The sequence below is a fragment of the Castor canadensis genome, chromosome 13 (assembly GCF_047511655.1).
Source record: "Castor canadensis chromosome 13, mCasCan1.hap1v2, whole genome shotgun sequence".
Classification (NCBI taxonomy): domain Eukaryota; kingdom Metazoa; phylum Chordata; class Mammalia; order Rodentia; family Castoridae; genus Castor; species Castor canadensis.
In genome coordinates, this window is record NC_133398.1 from 18748631 (window position 1) to 18773377 (window position 24747).

Sequence of the window (24747 nt, forward strand, 5' to 3'; positions counted from 1 at the left end):
CATGGCAAGCAACAAAACTTTTAAGTTAAGTTTTCGTAAACATTTTGAAAAACCTAAATAAAACTTGGACCACTAATATATAGATCAAACTGGAACTGATCTGGTTGAAGGTTAGTGTGGATATAGGACAGACCAACTCAGGCCCCTCCCTTATTCATGTTCATCCTTATCCTTGGAGTTCTACATATTCTAATTTGGAAACCACTGTTACAATATATTATATATTAAAGACCTACTGCACTGATTCTGTCTCTTTGGATCTTTCTCAGAAATTCCAGGCTTAAGAAAATAACAAGGTGGAACCATTTATTTAACACAATACTTACTGCATAGTAAATGCCTGGTAAATATATGTCATATTCATGTTGACTGAAGTATTCAGAAGGTGAGGAGGAAGGGCTCTGGTGGCAGTTTTGAAAGTTCTTTAATTCTCTGTGTATCTCATAGGCTATCTTACATAAATGATCTTAAGTATTATAGGAGTCAAGACACCAAGTTTTTGCTTCAAATCTACCTGTTATTCCATGTATGGTGATGGACATGCCACTTTCCTTCTCTGACTTTCAGTTTTATCACCTATGAATGAAGAATTTTGGATTTTTAGAATGCCTAAGAGTCCTTATCGCCACTTTGTCATGATGACAAGAATTATAACAACAAAAACAATGACAGTTAATATAGATTTTGAGGTCCATGTACTAGACATTTTGCTAATTGGTTTATATGCAGTATTTTATATGATATTTGCAATGCTATATCAGCTACCATTACCTTTTTACAGATGAAAAAATACAGATGAGAATTCAGGAACTTATCCAAAGCAAGCAGTAAGTGGGGGTGTACCAGGATTTAGTCCAAGGCAGTGTAAATTCAGAGCCTGATTTCTTTATCACTGCACTATATTACTGCTTATTGAGTTGTACTGCTGCCAGATGTGGAATAGGGTATATTATGGAACTACAGTATATGTGGATGAATTGCTTTGATTGCATTAGTGCATAGACAAGCCCCCAGGCCTTTCTTAGGACCTCCTCCACTAGATGAGGAAAGACACTGCAGGGGACTTCATTCACCTGTCTCAATCTACACTGCATTCAAACTTTCTGAAATAGAGTGCCAAGAAAAGCAATCTTACAATTCACTTTATAGGTCTGTTCTTGTATTTAACAACCCTTCCTGATGTCAGATTACAAGCTGTAGAAAGTCAGGGAACATTTCTTTTATTGTCTCCTTCCTCAAACCCATAGAACTAAGAGAGTAGCATGAATTCAATCACAAATTGAATAGCTTTGAGGAAGCTTGCTTTCTAACACTATCATTTTAAAATCTTCTGTAGGAGGCAGCATAGTACAAAAGAAAAGATATGGTTTTAGAGTTAGAAAAAAAGAGGTTCAAATCTCAGCTCTCTTTGCTTAATTTGCAATTTTAACCTCAACTTTACTATACAATGGCAACATCTAATTTGTTAGGTTGCTGTGAGGATTAAATGGGAAAAAGTATGTACTAAGCATCAGGTCCCTTCCTTTTGCCTTTTTTCAAGGTCATTATATGCACATAGTCTTGACTAGAATTAGGCACTAAATATACTTATGATACCCTTAGTATAAGTACTTAACCCCAAGTTATACAATTTCTTCTCTTGAACTAAACATATAAACCTTAGAACTGTTTAGAACTGTGCTGATACTAACCTAACATGTTTATGGGGCTTTTATCCATGGTCCAAATTATTCTGAAATTCATGAAAATATCTGCAGAGGTATGCCCATTTGAAAATGAATGTCATCCATCTTTTGGCTTCGAGACAGTTAATTAATACTGGCCACAGGAGTACTGAATTCCCTCACAAATGGCCAATTCTTTAAATGGCTATCTGGAAATAAATTGAAAAGCAAAACAGACATGGAACCATGCTCAAAGAAAACAAATATAAGCAGCCAGACTTGAAATCCTGAGAAACCAAATGAAACAAGACCCTCACCCCATCCAGTGAACAATCCCATGTTTTCTCTCTTTTTTAAAAAATTGTTCACCCCATAATTGTTCTTTTGGATATCGATTGGAGTGGAGATATTACTGGTTCACAAATGTACCATGGAAAAAGATGATGTGAATGTGGAATGTCAAAGGTTGTAATGAATAAAAGTTTATTTACCTGCTCATTTTCCAGAAAAACCTCTGGTTCTAGACATACTTGTTTCTTTCTAGATACTTGGCTTTACTTTCTAGATTCTAAGCCCATAAAAGACCTATGAACTACTTGTTACAGAAGGGAACACTGAGACTTTGAGAAATTTAAGGGCTTGCAACAAGTGGTGGAAATAGCTGTCATTTTCAGTTCTCCTTGAAACAATAGCCAAAATTGCATATTGCTGTCATTAGCCTGATTTAGACATTTAATTCAGTAATTATATGATGAGTTTATGAACTATATATTATCTTTATTAAAGCAAAACCTACTACCCATCAGATCTGCTATATTGGACTTACATGGGCAAATATATCATGCAACTGTTTTTCCACTGAATCCCAGGGCTATCCAGGCAATTCAGTCAGACAAGTGTTCGAAGATTGATTGTTAGGTGAAGAATGAAATATTTTGGGTTCTCTTTTAACTGTGCTTCTTTAAGAATGTTAACTTTTCTTTGAAAGACCAATAGGAAGTGATGGGTATATGCTCCCTAAATAGTTCCCTGGCAGAAGAATACCATGTGACTTCTCTGCATCCCAGTCCTTTCAAATACTTGACCAACATTTTGTTTCACAATGTTTCTAATTCATTGGCTTATCCTTAATCCCGAGTAGAAAGGATATAACTGAGCAGACATCGTCCTCTTACTTTCTACTGGGAATATATGCAAATACAAGTCTGAGGGTCTCCACATAAGCTTGAAGGTACACAAGGAAGCAATAGGTGGGAGACCTCATATAATTTTATGCAGTTTGGTATAAAATACCTCATATGCCAATTTTGCTCCTAAATCATCCAGTTTTAGCATTTGGAAGGGAACTAGGAAGCCATTCAGACTGGCTCACTTACTTTATCTATTTTTAAGTAATTTTATTGATTTTTTTCTTGTTATAAAAGCAATGTATGTTTTTTGAAGATAATTTTTTAAAAGTAGAGATAAGCAAAAATAAGACAGAAAAAGTACCCACTATCTCACTCTCCAGACAGAGCCACTATTAAGCATTTGCTTTACTTTTTTCCTCCTGTTTTTAAGCTCAAACATATGTAAAATTTCCACAAAATTGCCTGATTCTTTAATAGTATAACCTATTTTTTAACCTACAATATGACATGAATATCTTTTCATATAACTTCACATTATTCCTCAAGTTTAAAAAAATTTTTTTTATTTGGTGGTGCTGGGGTTTGAACTCAGGGTTTTGTGCTTGTTAGGTAGGCACTCCGTCACTTCAGCCACTCCTCCAGCCCTTTGTGCTTCTATTATTTTTCAAATAGGGTCTGGGTTTTTGGTGCCTGGGCTGGCCTGGATTGTGATTCTCTTATTTATGCTTTCATTACAGCTGGGATGACCACCACTACTGAGCCCAGCTTTTTTAGTTGAGATAGGGTCTTGTACACATTTGGCCTCAAACCTCAATTACTCCCCATCTCTGTCTTCCAAGTAGCTAGGATTATAGGTGCGAACCTATATACAACAACACCTGGCACACAAATTATTTTTAACGACTATGAAATATCCCATTACATCATCAAGCTACTATTAATATAGCCATTTTTATATTGTTAAAGACTTAAGTTTTTTCTAAATCCTTGCAAGTATAAACAGTACTGCAGAGTTTATCCTTATAACTTCATTTTTATATATATCTATTTTTAAAAAATGTTTCTAAGAATGATTCTAATACCTGTCCCTTACATAGGAGAAAGCTAAAGCACAGATGTGGGGATTTAGTTGTCCAAATCTATATAGCAAATTCTTATCAGAGTTAAGTCTAGATCCTAAAATTCTACAAGTCCAGTTATTCATTCTTTATTTTTTAGTCTTCTTTACAGAGTTCTCTTTCTAGTAAACTTCAACTGCTTCCTAAAATCCATTGGCTAAATGAACTTTTAGAAATTGTGGAGTTCAGGGAGCACAAATATGTGGCACTTTGTCCATTGTCACTTCCTGAGTCCATGATCTTCATTGCTAATCACTCATAGAACTCTTTCTTTAACCAATCTGGGTCTCTGTCCGTCTCAATGTAAACACTCCATGAATCTAGCATCAGTGCATAAAAGTGGTCATGTGACATGAAATCTCTTATATCCCTAGGTCATTCTGTCATTATATGAAGGAGGAAAACACAATTCCAAGAAAGAAGGGCTTTGCTCAAGGATTTAGGCGACGTTACTGGCAGTGACAAGGCCGAAATAGTTACTCTGGACAGAAAGAAAGCATAATTCCCTTGTCTTTTCATGAATTTTTATTATAGGATAATTTACTTCTTTTTAGCTTTGATATAACCTCATAAAGGTAGGTATTAGCAGTTCTACTTTGCAGGTGAAAAAAATCAGGGATAAATTTGAACAAAGAGTCATCAGGCTAGATGTGAATCGGTATCATTTTCAGATCAGTGTTTTTTTCTGCCCACTAATTTTCCTAATAATGGTATCTAGACATTTGATGGGTTTGGATAGGACATGAATGTAGACTCACCAATGCCTGGGCTGGGGAGCTCACATTTCTTTGTCTCCCTCCAGGAGAATTCCTGAGTTTTGCTGATGACTTACTCTCTGGCCTGGGCACATCTTGTGTAGCAGCTGGTCGAAGCCATGGAGAGGTCCCTGAAGTCAGTATCTACTCGGTCATCTTCAAATGCTTGGAGCCTGATGGTCTCTACAAGTAAGGTGGTATGGGTGTTTGGGGTATATAACAGATAGGATGATTTTTAGCCTGGGAGGAATGGCGGCAGGAATTGCTCTCTCCAGGCTAACCAAATGTTTTATTAGCTAGCCTGAATATGCACCAAGAGCCTAAGGTTTAGAAGTATTCATTTGAAAAGGGTGGTTGCAGTGAGTCACAGAGTGACACAAGATTAGTCCAAAAGGGCCTAGGGAGGACAAAAATTCAAAACCACTACTTCCTACTGATGAAGAATCTACAGTCCAGAGAGGGAAACTGTCTTCTTCAAGATCATAGAAGAACTTATCAAAGAGTACTGGGATGGACATCCCTGCCTACTGTTCTTTTTTGTCTTCCATGGAGTCTCCCTTTAGAAATATTGGATTAGTATATTACATGTGTTTATGTATACATAGTGAGATGCCTATATGCTGAAATATATACATATTTATACATAAATACATCTATTTGTGCTTTATAGACTATATTGGCCTCATTGTATTCAAAGTTCTGGAGATGTAAGAGGAAATCACTCCGAGATTCATTTGTTAGTCTCAGAAGAGAAAAGGTGCTCATTTTTTATTTGTTTCCTACCTCCTCAATAAGTATTGCACATCTGGATATAGCCATCATAACCTATAATGTAGAGTTCTAGAGATGAACTGTTTTCATATACTCAAATTATGAAACCATAGATCACTTCCTTCATTAGCTTAGAAAGCTGAAATTGTCAAGAAGTTGAGTTTTATTTACTAATTGTTCAACCATAATTTTATTTACTCAGTGATTTATTTGCTCATTCATTCACCTATCTACTAACCATTCACCCATCCTCCATTTGATCTCTCCCTTCTTCCCTTTATTCATCCATCCATCACATTCATCCATCTAACCACTCTTATATTCCTTCATTTGATTCACTTATTCATTTATCAATTATTTTTATTTACAGTTTTATTTACTCATTCATACTTCTTTTACTTATTTATTAAATATTTTCTGAGGATTTCTATGTTTTGTATTCTATCACCATTCAAAGGTATGGATGTGGCAAAGCAGAGGTCCTGTCCTCAGAAAATGTATGACCTAATGGTGACATGAAAAGCCACAAACTTTATATTCAGAATGTGGCTTTAATGTTTTTTAGTTATATTACCTTAAAGAAGTTTCCTTGCCTCTGTAGGTCTCAGTTTCAGCCTTTGTAAAGCAGAAGTAATAAAACTTAGCTTGAAGTATTGTGTGAGAATTAAACAAGAAATACCCTAGCACAGCCTTCCCAAGTATGTGCTCAATAAATCCTAGTCCTGTGAAAACCTCTCACCTCTAAAACACATTGCATCTCCCCCTTCTTCTCCCTTCTGAAGATTATGACTTTTCCAAATACTGTGGTTCCCTTTGAATATCTGACAGATTTATGCTGTTTTGATAATATCTAATACATTAGTGAACCAAACTGAAGAATATCACAGTAAGTTGGGAATTGGACCTTCTCATCCTGGCTCTACCACTGACTATCTCAGAGATGTTGGGTTCAAACTTTGTCTTAAATTGTTTAGGAATAGTAAATGCCCTAGAGATGGAATCTCTGAAATACACTAGGTTACCAGATTTCTCCTGATGAGTTATCTTGGCAAAGTAAACAGAGGAAGTGGGATGTGCTCTGGGCCTTAAAGAATGACCATAGTGAGTGGTAGGAATGGGATCCAGACCTTGAGAGTGCGACTCTTTAGCCTCTTAACCAGTAAGCACTGAACTCCTTGGGCTCTAGGGTCGCAGTATCTATGCAATATAAGCATGTAACTGGAATAAGAGCTATAGGGCCCTCCCAAACTCTAAAAACTATGAATATATGAGGAAAATGGCATGTACAGACTTCCTGATGGCTGGTTTCCGGATCCTCTGTAACTCCTCAAGAGTTTGAACTGTACCCAGTTTGAACCTGGGTACAAATCTATGCCTTTTATCAGCTATGTGATAATTGAGTTCTGAGTGAGATGCTCAATCCTCTGAGCCTCCACTCTCTCCCCTGTGAGAATGTTAGTAAGGTGATGTCTGACTCACCAGGACTCTCCTGTTCTTCCTTCTTTCCTCTCTCCCTCTGTCCTTCTATACCTCTTTCCATCCATCTGTCCATCCATCCATCCATCCATCCATGATACTTAATTAGGTAGTGTTCAAGTGTCTGCTTGGTGATGAGTTCCCAGTAGAAAGTATAACAAATATTAGTTGTTATTCTTGTTACTGCTGTTGCTCTTACTGTGGCAGTGAATTTCATCTCCCTACACATTTATCCTTCCACTGAAGGAGGAAGATACAGCATCTAGCAGACTAGCAGAGAGGGTTAGAGCCCTGTTAGGTGGTTCCTATCTACTAAGTCAGAAGGAGTAACCCTGTCTCTGGGTGACATTATAAGGACTAGGTATTAGCTGGGCTAATGCCTACAGCCCCATTAGAGAACAATGATATATTTTTACAGGTCCCAAAAGCAACTAATATTGAGAGTTGACAAATCAACTGCCATCTTTTTAAGCAATGAACATTTTCCCTGTCCCCTTCTTTTCCTCACTGCCTAGGACCTCCCCTCCTTCCCACTTCTTGAAGTAGAAAAGGAACATCTTCCTCTGTCTTGGAAATGTGCTTGTCATGAACTTATCTTCCCTATCTCAGAACACTATTTTATTTATTTATTTTTGAAATTGACTTTATTAATGGCCTTGGGATCTGGGCTACTCTGACAAAGAGCCAGGGTGTTGTTTGGAACATTCTCTCATTCTACCGGCAGCACTCCTCCTGTGAGTGCTGACCCACTCAGTCTTGAGTTTTAAAATAGTACTTGGGCTTTCTCATTTTCTCCTTGCTTCTTATTCTTTACTAAAATTTGTGTTCTTTCTCTTAAACCCAAAAAGCCACATGTGGCAGTGGAAAAAGCACAGACTTTGGGATAGGCTGGGCTGGGTGTGAATCCTGATTCTACCCAGCATGTACTGATAACCTGACCCCAGGCAAGTCATTTCTCACCACTCTAGAGAGTTTCTTCCTCTGGAAAAGAAGGCTGGAAATCACCCTTGTCTCATGTGGTGGTAGAAAAGAGGACTAAATTAAGAAACGACAAGAACAGGGTTTACCAGAATGCCTGGCACATGGAAGGCCTGCAGAAAGCATTAGCAATTCTGTTCCCATTTCAGTCTCTTCATTCAGTCCTTAGTTATCAGTATCTCTTTCTTCCAAGGACAACCCTGGAGGAACTGTTCCTTATGAAATAAGTTGGGGTCCTACTAGTCCTGAAAGAAATGACCATCCAAATCCCCTGTAGGAGAAAAAGGGGAGGATAGGATGGATCCAGTGGAGAAAAGTCTCAGAAAGAGCTGAGTTTTTAGGTAAAAACACAGTCAGACACCAGCCTCCCCATTTAGGTCTTCAGAAGGAGTCAGCTGATAGGAGAGTGGAGGACTAACCTCTTCATCAGGGAGCCAAGGTTTACATCCTGATACCATCACTTCTGCCTCTGAGACCTTGTGCTGAAGTTTCATATTCTCTCCCTGTCCCACAATTTCAGCATCTTTAAAACAAACATACGTTAGATCCCCCACAGCTTGAGAGTTCTGGATATATATGTTTTTGCCATGGGATTTATTCTCATTCTGTCTCTCTTTATCCTCCTGGACTCCTGCCCTTCCAGCTTACCTACTTTTCTCACTTTTGTTTTGCCTCAACTGTGCCTCTCTGTTTCTTTATATTTCTGCTTTTTAAACCCTCTCTGGCTAAGAATTTTCTATATGGAGTCCTGTCTTTGTCTGTTACTCTCTCTATCATTCCTTATTTCTTTTTAATTTGTTATTCTCTTAAGTTTCTGTTTCTATATATGCATCTCAGTCTCTCTGTTCTATTTTTTTACTTGAATTTTTGGTTCTCTCTCTCTTCTTTCCTCCCTGTTGTCTTCCTCCCTCCCCCTTCCATCTCCATTCCATCTCTTCACCCCACCTAGGTGGGAAAAATTGCTTTTGCAGCCCCTCCATCCATGTAATTTTACACAGTGCTGCAGGGTAAGACCAACTGGAAGAGTGAAAGTCAAGGCTGATTTTCTGTCCTAAGCTTACCCTGGTGTAACAAAACAGAAACATCAGCACCCATGCCCTATTTAAATGGAATTTCCTTGTTTATTTCATTTGTTTTGCTTTGAATGAAAACAAACAAGAACAGGAGAGGGAGAGGGTCTCTATAAGGTCTAACAATGGGGCCAGCTCCTGTTCCCTTGAAATGTGGACTCCAAGGGTGATCCTGAACAGGAGCCTCCACTAGAACCAATGACTGAGGCAAGGCTGGGCATCTGTGGTCCCTGTCCTTGCCTGGCTAAAAGCCTAGACACCCTTCTTATAGCTGCTTTCCAATTTCTTATTACCCAAGGTAATTAGCCTCTGTCTTGTCTTGGCTGCCTTGCCTTTCTCTAATCATGGATGGCTGCCAAAGGGTCCTCAGTGAACATGCCGGTGGCAGCCAGGCCTGATTCCTGGGGTGGGGGTTCATTCCCATACATTCAGAGGCTTGCCCCAGGCCCACCTTCACCTCTCTGGCTTCATCTTTATGAAAAGAATGCCAAGTGAGCCTGGGTATTGCATTTAAGTGCCAGCAGCCATGGTGGCAATGGGAGTCTTAGGGGAAAGACTCCTTAATAGGGATGGGTGAAGTTGGAGGAAGAAAAGGAAAACCAAGGCCCTGGAGAAGGGAGGGCATTGCAAAAAACAACAGCTTGAGGTCAAGAGTCAGAAAGCAGTTCTCACTGCTCTCAGTACCATCTCAGGCCAGTTCTTCCCCCTTCCTTCTCTGGCTTTAATGTTCCCTCTGGATAAGAAAAGGTTGAACTCAGTGAGTTCTATATCTTGCACATTGAAGTAGGCATGGAAACTTCAAACCAACATCCTCATTCTCAGTGCCACAAGTACTTTCTGGACAGCAGAAAGTGCCTTTGACCATGTAAGAGACATGTGTTAACTGATTTAACCCTGTGCAGATGGTAGCAGAGTTATTATCATCTCCCATATCACAGATGGGAAAACTGGGGCTTCAGGGGGTAACTATTTTGTCCAGTCACCTTTCAGAAGGGATAGAGCCCCACTGTGGTAGTTCATGTGTCTAATCTCAGTTACTTAGGAGGTAAAGATTCAGAGGATTAAAGATCAAGGCCAGCCTGGGAAAAAGTTATGGAGACCTTATCTCAGTGAGCAAGCAGCTGGGCATGGTGGCACGCATCTGTGATCCCATCTACACAGGAATCTTTAGAGGATCATGGCCCAGCCCAGTCTATGAAAAGGAAGACCCTACCTGAAAAATATCTAAAGCAAAAAGGGCTGGGAGTGTGGCTCAAGTGGTACAATACCTAATTAGCAACCATGAGGCAAAGTTCAAACTCCAGTGCCACCACCACCAAAAATAAAGAAAAAAGAAAGAGAGAAGAAAAAAAGAAAGAAGGGGTATTGGTGGACTTCATACCTAAATGGCTGTCCTCCCTCCCCTTCCCATACATACTTGAATTGTAAGAAGTGCCTGGGGAGGATAGGGATGAGAGAAGGCTTTCTAACTGCAAGAAACATTGTTTTCAGTGGAAAGAATGCCAGCCCTGGGAACCAGAAGACCCAGATCAAAGCCTACAGATCCCAGAGGAAGGTACTTCATGCCTCATCTTTCTCATCTGTAAAATGCGTAAAATTGATCTCTTCCATAAAATGGAAAGAACTATTTGTACCTCCTGAGGTTGTTACATATATTAGAATAGATAGTAGATAATGAAATGTTTTGACATTTCATCAGGTTGTGTTTATGTGTAAATGATTATGAATATCCTTCTGTTTGTCAAAGAGTAACAACAGGAAAGGCAATGGGTCCTCTGAATCTGTACCCTCAATACCACTACACACACACACACACACACACACACACACACTCATTTAAATTAGACCTTTAGGATCAGATAGAGGTAGGTTTTATCTTGGCTCCAACACTTGCCCAGTGTGTAGAATTGGGCATGTTTTTTTTACCTCCCTCTGTTTTAGTTTTTTCATACATAAGATGGAACTGTAATAGGATCTATACACTCCAAAGCTTGGAAACAGCACAAAATACTATGTAGTTCATGGTCCAGAATTAACAAATGGCAGAAAGAGTAGTAACTGCTGTTGTAACCATTTGTGATTGTGCATTTACCTAAGCAATCATGCCTGTCATGGCTTCTGTTGACACCCTTATGTTCATAGCATTCCAGTGGGAGAGTAGGTTAAGTCTTTATTCCTCACCATCCTCTTTCCTCAAGTACACATGTTAACATGTACCAGTCTCTTCCTTCTTCAGGGTCTTCAACTCTAATGTCCCTAAGGCTCTTCCTTTGGTTCTTTCCATGATGGTTCCTTGTTTTACTTAAAGTCTACAGTTAGATGCCACTCCTTAGAGAGGACTTCCTTGACCACACTATCAAACATAGATCTCACCCGCCTCATTCACACACACACACACACACACACACACACACACACACACACACACTCTACTACTACTAAGCTGTAGTGCTTAGTAAAGCTGTAATGATTTGGTTACTACTTATTTAGTGTCTGTCTTTCCCCACTGAAAAGACATAAAGAACAAGGTCTGTATCTTCCTTTTTCATTCTCTATCCCTGATGTCTAATATAGTGTCTGACACTAGTTTAAAATGCAAAATATATTTGTTGAATGACCTGAACAAATTTCTAAGTCAAGGCATAAATGCTGGAGACATTTACTTCTCCTCTCACTCATTTACAACATCCTACTGACTCTCATCAAATATTCAATAGACACCTACTATATAACAGGGTATTGTTTAATACAATATTTCTACATCTCTTTCTAGATTTCTATGTCTTTTTCTCTATGTCTTTACTTCTTTCCAATCTTTCTTTCTCCTCCTTCTCTTCCTCTTCTTCCTCCTCCTCCTCTTTCTCCTTTCTCATAAATCTTATCTAATTTATTCCTCAAGAGCTGGAGACTTGGCTGAAGAGGTAAAACATTTGCCTAGCAAGTACAAAGCCCTGAGCTCAAACCCCACTACCACTACCACCACCAAAAAAAAAAAAAAAAAAAAGACAACTTTGAGATAATATGGAAGTTGGTAATGCTCTCATCCAATAAATAAGGCTCCTAAGGCATGGAGAAGTTCAATAACTTGACCAGAACAATAGAGATAATAAGTAGAAAAGTCAAGATTTGCACCTAGGCAACTTAGGTCCAGTGCTTGAACTCCATATTACTATACTAGATTATGACATGAATTGGGCATGTAGAAATGGTGGGGTCCACAAGGTAGAAGCTGTGAGAAAGGAATCTTTTATACAAAGATCCTTGCTTGGGTGGATTGGAAACAATATGGAAAACAATTTTCATTTCTTCCATCAAAAGCTATATGCCTATTTCTAAACTCCAAACTTTGTCCTGCCTACCAATCCCCACAGTGCCACACAGTAAAACCCTGAGCCTCCTTGAGAACATCCACTCCTCTCTAGGTACATACTTCCTGTGCAATTTTTTAGATGTCTTGATCCCCAGCTCTCATCTGCTTGTTGTTTGCTAGTCTCTAAACGCTGATGTTTGTATCAGGCTATTGGCCCAAAGATACCATTACAAAAACCCAGGGAACTTGGAGCCTTGGCTGGAGTATCACTGGCTCCCCACCATCCTTAGGACACCACCATCCCTAGGTAAAACCTGGGAAGTATATCACACAAACAGGGCCCCCACTATGGATACTATAATTATATATTTGATGAAATTCCAATGTTTTTCTTTATTTGCATTCCTACTTTACACTCTTCATTTCCTCTCTTCGTGCCAAGATTCAGCACAGAATTTATTGGTAACAGGATGAAAGTCATCAGGAGCCCTCCATGGCTGGCTTTCAAAACTACTTGCCTAGAGGATGGGAGGAAGGCCACGACCTGAAAGGGTCATCCTGCCTCTTGCCCTAAATGGCTGTGGGGCCTTGGGCAAGTGATTTCCCTTTGAGAAAATCCACTTCTAGAAGATAGATTGCAAAGGGCCATTTCCAAGAATCTTTTTAGAATTCATGAGCTTCACATCACAAGAAATGGAGGCAGCAAGAAGATTGATCAAGCCTTGGCATTTGGGGAGGCAAAGGTCTACATCTAGATGAAAGAATTCACTCAGATCACAGCTAGGTATACTCCTTTTTCTTGGCACAATCTCTTCCATGGGCTTCCAGATATGACCTGGCCAATTTATGAGAGGCCTTCCAGACACTATGAGAAAGGAGATTTACAGAGAGGAAGCCTTCCATGCTGACCAGGGCCAGGGACGCAGCCTCTGAAATCAATGTAAGCTAAGGCTGCTGACCAAGGTGGATCTAGGACACACCAGGGAAAGAAGCCAGGAGGGGCCTGACACAGGTCCTGCCCTGATCTTTTCTGGCTTTTTCTTTGTCACTGTGAAATTTTCTCATTATTTTTTCTTTTCCTCTTTCTTTCCTTCTTCCATCCCTTCTTTTTCTTTTCTGTCCCTCATTCCCCTGTCACTTCTTCCCTCCTTTCTTTCCTCCTCCCTCCCTCCCTTCCTTACTTCTTTCCATCCTCCATCCCTCCCTCCTTCTTTCCCTCCTCTTCCTTTCTACTTGCTTTCCTGCATCTTGTCTCATTTTACATCACTTCTTTGCTTTCTAATTCTGTCCATTGTTTTTATCTTTCCCCTCTTTTTCTTCTCTTTTGTTTTTTGTTCTCTCTCTTGGTCATGGATGCTACCTCCCACTCTGTGTCACTCTCACTTCCTGTCCATCTGTTTCTGTCTTTTTGCATTTGTGTTTCCTCTCTTCCACTTGTTCTATCTGTGTCTGCATTTCTGTCCCTTTCTCTTTGACTATCATTTCTTGACATCTGTCTTGCACAGTCCCAGCATCTCTCTTCTCCTTCCATCCTCCTGTGCCTTTTCCCTTACATTCACCCTGCTCCTGCAACACCCCACACCAGCCTAGGTCAAAGGCATGTGCCTATTCTCAGGTTCTGCATTGAAGAGACAGCTGAGTGTGTCAAAGGTTCCCAAAGGTCAGCAGGGCCCTGGGGCTTCTGGTGTCCCCAAACTCAAGTGGAATGTGAACATTCTTGGATGTGGTACCCAGTCCTGTTGGTGAGAGAGTGAGGATGAGGGGTGGGGGAGCCTAAAGACTCAATCCCATCTAACATCAGGTCACGCTGACCTCTCCAAAGTGCACAGTTGGGGCCCCAGAGAGGGAAAGAGCTGTCCACAAGCCAGAAGCAAATACAGTCACGCATCTTAAGCCAAGAGAGATTCGTACAGGATAAATAACGCTGTTTTTTAGCTGACAGACAGTGAGGCTCCTAAAACCTGCTGGGGACTTTCAGGCAGGCTGTTTCTTTCCTCAGACTATGTCAGGACTTTTCCCAGGAATGGGACATCAGCCAGGGTTCTGAAGGGACAGGGCACAGACTGCTCATGTGAACTCAGAAGTTGGAGGGAGCTTAGAATTGAGGCTGTGCTGCGGAGCTAGGTCTTGAAGGCTGAGAAGAGGAGCTGGACTTTTTCCTGAAGGGAATAGGGAGCCATCAAAGGCTTTTGAGGAGGGTTAGGAAGTATTTTAATCTATGCTTTGTTGTAACAATTCAGAATATGGTATGGAGTATTATCTGGGTTGAGAGTTATTGAGGCCACTGGGTGCAAAGAAAAAAGGGAAGATTTGGGTCCTCACAGTTTAAGACTTGATGAGTCTGTTCTTGAGTGAGGAAGGTGTTGGGCCAGTGGAGCATAGTTTCACCTCACTTCTGCAAAGATCTGGAAACAGCTTTTCCTTTTCTGCATAATTGACTTCAGAGTAGCGTGCTCAAGAAAGTCGTATTTTTTGGCCATTTGCAAGATGTCTCACCCTAAGGTCGGTGCTTTGGATGCAGAACTGACCAAACTAAACAAAGTTCCTACCTTCATGGCTTTCACAGTTATGGCAGTAAGACTGAGAAGGAACCAGGCTGTTACATGATGCTTTCCTTCAGGCTCTGATGGGAATGCCCAGAGAGGCACTGGAATACCAAAGAAGAGCCACTCACACAGCTAGGGAGCTGCTTTGCTTCCAAGTTTCCCTGAGGTGTTGAGAGGAGGCATTGAAATGAGTTGAACCATGTTCTCCCCCACAAATTCATGTGTACCAAATCCTCAGAATATGACCTTATTTGGAAATAGTCTTTGCAGATAAAATTATTTAAGATCAAGGTGAGATCATTTTGGATTAGGTTGGTCCCCAAAGCTAATGAGTGATGTCAATGTAAGAAGAGAAGTTGACACAAAGACACATCAAGAGAAAAAAGCATGTGAGGATGGAGGCAGAGATTGTAGTTTTGTTGTTCCAAGCCAAGGAATACTTGGGCCATCAGAAGCTGGACGAGGCAAGGAAGGATTCTTCCCAAGAGACTCCAAAGGAAGCATAGTCCTGCTCACTCCCTGATTTTAGTCATCCACCCTCCAGAACTGTGAGATAATGTATTTCAGTTGTTTTCAGCCATCAAATTCATGGGCTTTTTAAAAATGGTGGCCATAACATACTAATCCAGGGATCAATGGGGTTTTCAGCAGAGGACAGATTGTTGAAACAATGGAAAACAAGACACAGTGTGCAGCAGAGAGTGTAGCTGGAGTGAGAAGGGCCAGGGACATAGGAGAACTGGGGCAACAGAGCAGGCAGGAACCTCGTTAGCAGTACTGTGGATCCAGAAGGACCATGGGAAAGCTTCAAGGGAGGGAATGGTATGAATGAGATTCATGGTTCCAGAGAAGAGGTTACCTGTAATGGAAAAGAGGATACAGATCACCAAAGGCCCTAGAAATGACAACCCCAACGAACCTGGACTGACTATTCATATTTTTAAAATACTCAGGAAGCTAGCCCACTGTGTTCAAGCCTCTGTAGATCTGTGCAGAAGATAAAGGGCACAAGTGTGCTCACTGTGATATCAGATAGTAGGAGAGTGGTATAAGGACACAAGGGAAATGAATTTCAGCTTGTCATCAGGTAACATTCTATCATGGATGCTCAATGTCTAGAAATCTCAGGGGCAGCAAGAACTCCATGCTGATGGCAGCAGACAGTTGATGGAGATGAGAACTGTCAACTTGGCTTTGAAAGGAGGAACCAGGCAGTGATGTCAATGGGCCAATGTGGCCAGATGCTTGATAACAGGGAGAAGTGGGGACTGTGGTGAACTAGAAATGGAGCAGAGAATACTTACTCCTGCTACTCCTTAATATGTGAGAATGCTCACCCCATATTGACTTTTCCAAGCCAGAAATTAGATGTTCAAGTGAAATATCCTAAACAGTGTATGTCAATCAATTTGAAATTAGCCAAATAAACCAATTTGGTAGGTAACAATTAACCTGTAAGTCTTTATTTTGGGAATTCTAAGTCAATTCTCTAGGTTTACAGATGAGGAAGCATGAGGGATCATAGGCTTCCTAGTTAAGCATGGCCAGGATTAAGCATGGTGATCCTAATTCCCAGTCCATGGCTTTTACCAGGAGGCTGTGATTGTCATGTTCTACATTAGCATCACCTTTAGGGACAAGTACAGAGACAGTTCAGAATAGGGAGAGGTTTCTACAGTTGGGTCACAAGTCTCACATAGTCTCTGTGCCCAGTTTTCTTGCCCACACACATAGGAGCTTGGGCAAAGAACTTTGTCCTTCTAAACTTCAGTTTCTTCCAAGTATAATGAGGGGGAGGGGTTTGATGGCAATGTCCCTTCCTTCTCTTACCATATAGGAACTCTAGGAATGAACCTAGGCTAGAAGACGTGCTCCTTACTTTTCTCTGCTCCCATAATCTTAGCTGTGAGTTAAACACTGAACACTAAGGATTGCCTTTTCACTGCCCCCCACCCTCCCAGCTCCTACCTCAATTTGTGGAGGAGGCTGTTGCTGCAAGCAGGCTTGAGGTCACCACTGGAAAGGTGTTAGCAGACTGCAGGGGATCACCATTAATGATGTGTAGAGAGTCAGAGGCAAGACAGAATCCAGACTTCTGGCATTTTTCTTTAAGCTCTGTTCTTTCCACCAAAGACAGACTTCTCCATCTACCAACAATCCCAACCTGCCTTCATATTGTCTCACATAATAGTAGCACCTGAGGCCACAGTCATCATTGATTAAAACCTCTCTTTATAGGAGAAACTATCCTAGGTCACTAAGAAAGCCAGTGTCAGAGCTGGGCTATAATAGGGCTCCTAATGCCACTGTAACTCACCTGCTACTCTCTTTTCGTAGATCCAAACATTCACGTGTTACCAATCTTCTAAGACCATGGAGTCTTGCTATCCCAGGATCACTTCAAATCTCAGATACTTTTTGGCTATACAAGATACTTATTTTCCCTAGGTCATAATTTCTATATCCATAATGTGGGAAAGTTGCTACTTCCTATGCTAGAATTTTGTTGTGAGACAAAAACAGAGAAGTTAACACATTCAGAGCTCTCAGGCATAGGGTGTCCAGTATATTATCATGTAAGAGCTTTATTTAAGCTGGATATAATCATACATAATCTGTAATCCTACCTCTGGGGAGAATGAGGCAGAAAGATGGAAAGTTCAAGACCAGCCTGGGTTATATAGCAAAACCCTGTCAAAAACAAAAAAACAAAAAACAAAACAATAACAACAAAAAAGATGATTGCCTTTCTTAAATAAGTGTTCATCTGGTTTGCTTTCCGGGCACTTGCTCATATCTCTCTGCTCTCCTTGAGCATCTTCCCATGTCTTTTTGACACGAAACATGTCCAATTTGGTGTCTTTTCCCCAAAACATATAACATAACAAGAAATACTTTCCCTCTCTCTTTTTTCTTTTACTGTTCCTTGAACCCATTCCTACCATAGTTCTTGTGATCACAGAGAACCAAGATGCCTAGCGATCAAAGCAGGTTTCCAAAATCATGTTTTAGGAACTTGTGAATCCATAACATATGGCCTGGCACTTAATGGCTACTCAACTTGGCAAGCAACAAAAATCAATGATAGGCATTACAGACTGAATGGAGTCCGCGTTTCATGCAAACAATTATAGCTATCAGCCAAGAATAAAGCAATTACATGGTCCCTGCCTGTCTTCACTGTCATCATGAACCGTCTTTGAACTTAGCTACTACATGCGAGCATTGTGCTGAGAACTTTAGCTCTGCTAACTCTTTGAACCTTAACAATACAGCACCCTCTATGGTGAGTACTATAACATCCCATTTTATAGATAAGGAAATTAAGACAGAAAGTCTAAAAATTACTTGCCAAGGTCACCTGATTGGTAAATGACAGAACCATGATTCTAACATGATTATATTCTGTTTCATCCCTCTCTTAGGCAGGGATCCAATTGGAATTTGAAGTCTTATTGCTCAAATTGAAAGAGCTTTGCTCAGTGGTGAGGATAAACTTGCAAGCAGCTAATTATGGTGGGGGAAGAAGGTGATTTGCCCCATAACAAAGGCATGGGAGTTCTGAGGAGGGTATGATTTCTAACAGCCTCCAGTACTACTTGAAGAAGGTGACTTCAAACTGATTTTGAAGATTGGACAGCATTAAACACTGAGAACTGAGGAAGTTATAGCATCACACACAGAAGGAGTAGGTGAAACAAGAGCAAGGAGGTGGGAAATTGAAGGTGTACATATGAAGGATAGCAGAAAGTTCAGTACAGTTGAAATATAGACTGGCAAGACCTTGCAATGCAAGCCCAGGAGTCACTGATGAGATCTGAGCAACAGTGATAAGGCCACATTTGAGTTTCAGAAAGATCTGTGTGGTATATGACTTAGAATATAAGACACTGATGGTGGGGGGACTAGTTAGGAGAGTGTTATAATAACTGTAAGAAATAATGAGTCTGGAATTAAAACTGTAATGGGGGATAAAGAAGAAGAGGCAGATAATGAGAATTATAGAATGTGGAGTTGCTGTGCTCCAAGTTTTCTTTGGGAATCTATCAAAGGACAACTAATAAGATAGCTTCAGTGAGAAGATACAATTAAAGATTTGAACTTTAAAATCTGGGTTCATAGTTGAGTGACCTTTGCAAAATTGTTTAACCTTGGAGGCCAAACCTTATCTTGCATCTAAAAAGTGGGAATAATAAATTCTACTTAAATAGTACATGTGCAATTTAAATGTTTCATGTCAATTTCTGGCATCTAGTAGGGCCTTTATTCATGCAGACTTCTTCCCATCCTTTCCATTTTTCCATTTTCTCCACTCTTATTGCTATGTGTATTCATATTAATTCTCAGTCTCTCTCCAGCTCCCTCACTGCCCAGCTTCCCTCTCTTGGTCCCTCTTTCTGCAGGATGCCAGAAATGAAATAACATTCTTTGCGTGTTTGTTCTAAGCTCCTGGCAGCCTTCCCTTAGACCCCTGGCTGGGTCAGGACTGATTTGCATTAGCATGTGTGAGGCCAGCAAGAAGGGGAGGGAGAGGCCCTGTTTGCAGGGAGTTTCATCAGGCATCCTTGCCAGAAAAAGGAGAAGTTACTATTTATTTCTGGGAAACATGCACAGATTAAAGCAAGCAAGGAAGGCTTGAGGAGCTGTCTTGTTGGTGGAAAAGTTGTGGGTGGGTGAGCTGCAAATCTGACTCCCACAGCTGTATCCAACTCCTCTCACCCTTATCACAGGCTGTCCCCTGAAGTCTCTCCTCCAAAGTGTATAGTGACTTAATAACATTAAATAGCTCTTTCTGAATCATATCTATGTCCTGTAACAGGGAGAGAAGGGAGAGCACAGGAGCAAGGAGGACACTAAGAAGCCACCAGATAAATAAACATTAATTTTGCTGGCTTCTTGATGGATTTTAAACCCATAAAAATATCTTTAAAAAAAAAAGAGGTAACTTCCAGAGATTTGATATTTGTTTGTTTTTTTTTTTTCTTTAATCTTGTGAATTTTTGTACATTACATTATCTTGGAGTCATAACTTTTTTCCAGGAATCTCAATATCCTTGTTCAAATCTAGAAAGCCAACAGCAGGCCAAGGGAGTCCCCTGGAGATGTCTCATCACCACCATTGACATCATAAAATGTGCTGCTTCTGAGGCAAGGGTTATATTATTTACAGAGAGGCATCTGAGTCCCTGGCACTTGATCAGACAACCTCCTCTAATTTCCCATTGATTGCCCAGTTCTTAACCTGAATATGTTTTCTCCAGGTAAGACTTCCCTCTTCTTCTTTATGATACCATCCATGTGCATACTTGAAGATTCCAAAACAAGAATCAATATTGATAGCTACTATTTAAAAAGTATTTTCAACATGCAGCTGCCATGCTAAATGCTCTCCATTAGTTAACTCATCCAGTCCTCTCAATACGGACTACATTCCAATATCTCAGTTTTACAGCTGACAAAACCAAAAGTCAGAGAAGTAAAGAAATTGGCCAAAGGACACAGTACAAGTACATAGCGTAGCAAGGATTTGAATCAGACACCATGGCTCCAGAGACCAAGTTCCTAATCACTAACTGACCTAGAAGCCACGTTAGCATGTATTGAATATTTTGAACATCAGATCAAGTACTTTCATCCACCACAGTAATTTGGCACATGCTACATCCTTGCCTTGGTTGTTATCTTCAGTTTTTCACCAAAATGTTGCTTTCTCAGAATGGCATATCCCAATCCATACTCTGAATTATCTGATATCTACTTCATCTTTTTCTTTTGCTGCAGTTATCAAACTTTTTAATATATATTTACATATATTTTCATATTTATCCCTATTTGTCTTGACAGTTTATGTGGAAAAGATGGTGTCTGCTTTGTTTTACTATATATACCTAACTGCACACACACAGAAGGCAGTCAATAACTATTTCTAGTGAGTAGCTTATTGTAGAAATAAATGAATGTATTAGTCTTACTTCTCATAAGTTGAAGTATGAAGTTTCTTTTCTTTCTTGTCTCTTTAGAGTTAAGAAAATAAAGTTTCATAGTAGTTTAATAAATTGACAAAAGTCATGAGGAGAATAAGGGACAGAGCTTGTATTTGAAAGCTTGTATCTGACCTGAGTCCATGTTCTTACCCTCTGCACTACATTCCTCCCTGCTAAACCCTGTATGGGAGGCATAGAGGAATGAGACACTGTACTTGCCCTGGGTTTCCTACTCTTTAGGGAAGAGCCAGATAGATACAAAAATTACTACTCCACAAGCTAACTAAAACTGATGAATTAGTTCTATAATATCATGTAGATCATGAGCTATTGAGAAAAAGATTGGGAAAACAGGAAGTTGTTTTGTAGCCAGGACCGACTACTTCTTGCCTTTCTTTATTTACCTAAGTAAGGCACACATAGTTATTCTCTAAGGGTAAACTGAAAGGTGACATCCTCCCTATTAGCATTGGTGTTTATTCCATTACTTTGTGAGTGTCTACTTCTCTGTAAAGCTCTGCACTACATTCTTAGAACCCAGAGATGAACAAGACATTGTCCCTGGTTCCACAGAACTCACAATAATATGTAGTATGTGATGTGATAGATCGGAGGAGGGACTGCCTCCCTGCCTAGAGAAAGTTGGCCAGAAACAATGACATGACATTTTAATTGAACTTTAAAGGATGATTAGGATCAGTAAGATGAAGATAGGGAGATAAGGGAAAATGGTTTTCCAGGGAGAGGAAGCCATATGTGCAAAGTTATTGAGGAGCAAGGCAATCTGGCAAGTTTACAAACTGTACTCGGGTCATCATGGGTCAGTGAAACAAATAAGGGTGGTGAAGCAAAGAAGTTGGTAGTGCTCAAGTCATAAAGGGACTCTGGGCCAAACTAAGGAAGTGTGGACTTTGAGTTGAGGTAAAGGGAGCCATTAAGGGTCTTGAGCCAACTGCTGTGTAGACATTGCCAGATTTGCTCTTTAGTAGGATCACTCTAGCTAATATACTGGTAAGACCATCTTGATGAGACAGACCTGTGGAAGTAAATTCAGAAGGACTCTGATTGCCTTGCCTAGGTGATATTACCACTCCAAATGGTGGGATGTAGGTGGACAGGAAAGGAATTAGTCTCACTCAAACCACATTGGGAGTTGGAGAAATGTTTCTTCCCAGGTACTGTATTTCCAGAAAGAGTATGAATAGCTGTAAGAGAAACAGAACTAAAAGAAAAAAAATGGCTGTCTTCAAAGTCTTATTACCCCCATTACACAGATGAGAAAATAGAAGTTCATAGGGCTGAAGCACAGAGCAGAGTTCATATCTCAGTCTTTTTGGTGCCAGTGTCATGGATCCTTAACTCCTTCACTGTGCTTCCTCACCTTACATTCAGAATTCTGTCTGAGGAAGTTATGGGGAGTTGGAGAACCCTACAAAGGTACAACAGCCAAACTTGTGAAAAGGGAGTGGGTGAGGAGGGTCACAGAGAGGATAGGCTGATGTGAATTGTGAAGCAGGCTGCCTAGAAGTTCCAGCCTCATATCCAAGCTTCATAAGATATCTGCAGAGCCAATGACGCCAAGGCTCATTGTTGAACAGTGGAGTGATGAGAAGGTAGTGGCCAAGAAGTGGGCGATTAGAAGTACCTTGGTGCCATCTTAGTCCTTGGACCAATACAAACCTCATAGTGATTTTTGTGCAAGAGGGGAACAGTTTTGTCTTCAAAGTCAAGGTAAATGTAGTACAAGGAGCCCAGCACTTGATAAAGTGCCAGCTCTATCACTCTCCCACTAGGTGTCCTTCATTTAGAAGCCCCCTTAACACCCTCCCCACAAATAGCAAATTCTCTGAATGTAAAATGTAGGCAATAAACCCTGCTTTGTCTGGCTTTCAAGGTTATTTGTGCAATAAGCTCTGCAAAGTGTAAATCAATAGGTGTCACAGATATGTTCATTTATTTGTTTTAATTATGAAAACTAAAATACTAGGATGTCCAGAGAAAGTACAATAATCTACTATGTGCCATCATGAAGGATTAATGTATGTCAATACCCTGCCATATTTGCTTCTGAGCTTTTTCTTTTCTCCTAAAAGAAATTTAAATTAAAAGTACACTTGAAGACTATTCCCTCCCCCATTTGCCCCTCTCTGCCCTCTGAAAACACCACCATTGTCCTGAATCCATAGTATTCTACTCCCCGAGCACAGTAGGCTTACACTTATTTGCTTACTTTTTTGTTCTTTAATTTCTACTACCACTTCTAGTTTCATATAAACATGTTGAAACTGCATCTGCTTCTAGTCAACATTTACAGCTTGGATTGTTTTTGTTTATTGCTAATACAAATTTAATTTCTCTAATAACCCATACTTAAAACCAAGACACAGAAAGGCCCACTGGATCTTATCTCTCTCCTGAGAACTCCCCCCTGCCTTTTTTGTTGTCAATACCTGTAAGATAATAAATATTTTAATAATGTATTCTTCTAATCTTGTGCTTACGCAAAGTCTTACGTTTGTGAAAGCTTATCCAGCCGTGGCAAGGTCTTATCTGGGCCGGATGCCCCAATCGTGCCCCACCAGCCTGATGCCTCCATTCTGGTAACTCAAGGTTTCTAAGGCTGATGTGTCCAGTCGACCAGGGAGGCTTATCTTCATGGGGCAAAAGAAGCCGGATGGTTTCCTTCTCAGAGCTGGGCTCTGAGATATAAGATGAAGGCTATACAGTGTTGCCTGAGTTCAAAGTAGAAATCAAATCTGCTGGCTAAAACAAGGAGGGGCAGCATGGTGATTAGCACCCGGCCCTGGTGGGGGATGCAGACAGGATTGGGCTTGAGTCCTACATTCTGCAGTATCTCAGGCAGGTGTCCTTACACGGTGACTGTATCACCACTCTGAGGCTGTTTTTACATGGGAGTGGGAGGACCACATCCCTTGCAAGTTTCTAGGGATCAGGCTTGTGGCACTCACTGTGCCTGTAGAACCATGCTTATGGCTGGTGGTAAGCTGATCCATATTGCAAGCGAACAGCAGAGCAATGTGACCCAGAGATCAAGCATCAAAGAAGAGAAGGCAGGTAAATGAAGGAAAAAAACAAACAGAATTGAAATTTCCCCACATAAAGAATGTCTGAAAACCACACTGACAGCTCATGCAAAGGAGAGAAGGCAGAGTGAGATGTTTGGGAAGGGCACCCCTCTCTTGGCACTGCTCTCAGTCCTTGCTGAACACTGCTAATCATGGTGAGTGTCTATACAGCATCCCAACCTTGGATTATCTTTGAATTCATTTTTTAATTCATTATGTGGCCTAGGACAAATTGAATGTCTCTATCAGCCTTAGTTAGATGAAGGAGTTGAATGAGAGATTTGAAAAATTTCATCCTGGTGCTTACAATTCCTAAGCTGTGAGAGTTCTCAGAGTTGTCAATAGGAACCCAGGGTGAACAGAAGCAAAGTTTTCCTCAGCTGCTTCCATCTTTCCTGCATTTCCTACCTAGTTGGGAATCCTACCAAGACATCAGAGATCCAGTATTCTTTCACTATTGTTAACCTTTTTTGGCAGTCTGGACAGAATAGTTTATCTCTATGTATATTTAGTGGGGGTGACAAGTCCCAGCTCTTACTTATGGGAAGACTTTGCCAACTCCTTATGCCGTCTCTGAACAGTTTTAACAGGGCCTAACTTTGTATCCTGTCTTGTTTACCATTTGTTCATCTGGGTGTGTCTTATCTATTTAAGTAGATTATAAACTACCTTTTCAGTTAAGACTAAAGTATTGTCAGTTCATGTCATTGGGTACTATATAACACAAAGACCACATATATGGAATCAGATAAACTCTAGGATTGGACCCTGCCCAGGAACTGACTATCCTTGTAATTCAGACATCTCATTTCATCACTTTATTTATTCATGTATAACTATAGACAAAGATAGGTAATAT

At 40.4% G+C, this 24747-nt stretch overlaps 1 protein-coding gene across 6 annotated transcripts in view; it reads left to right on the forward strand.

Annotated features, from left to right (window-relative positions):
* The window catches only part of Astn2 (astrotactin 2), an 888234-nt gene that overhangs the window by 831751 nt on the left and 31736 nt on the right, over positions 1-24747 (forward strand). For all 6 annotated transcript variants that reach the window (XM_074051155.1, XM_074051156.1, XM_074051153.1 and 3 more), the window contains one exon: positions 4715-4856. In XM_074051155.1, coding sequence (XP_073907256.1) covers positions 4715-4856 — 142 coding nt within the window. The remainder of the gene's footprint in view (positions 1-4714; positions 4857-24747) is intronic.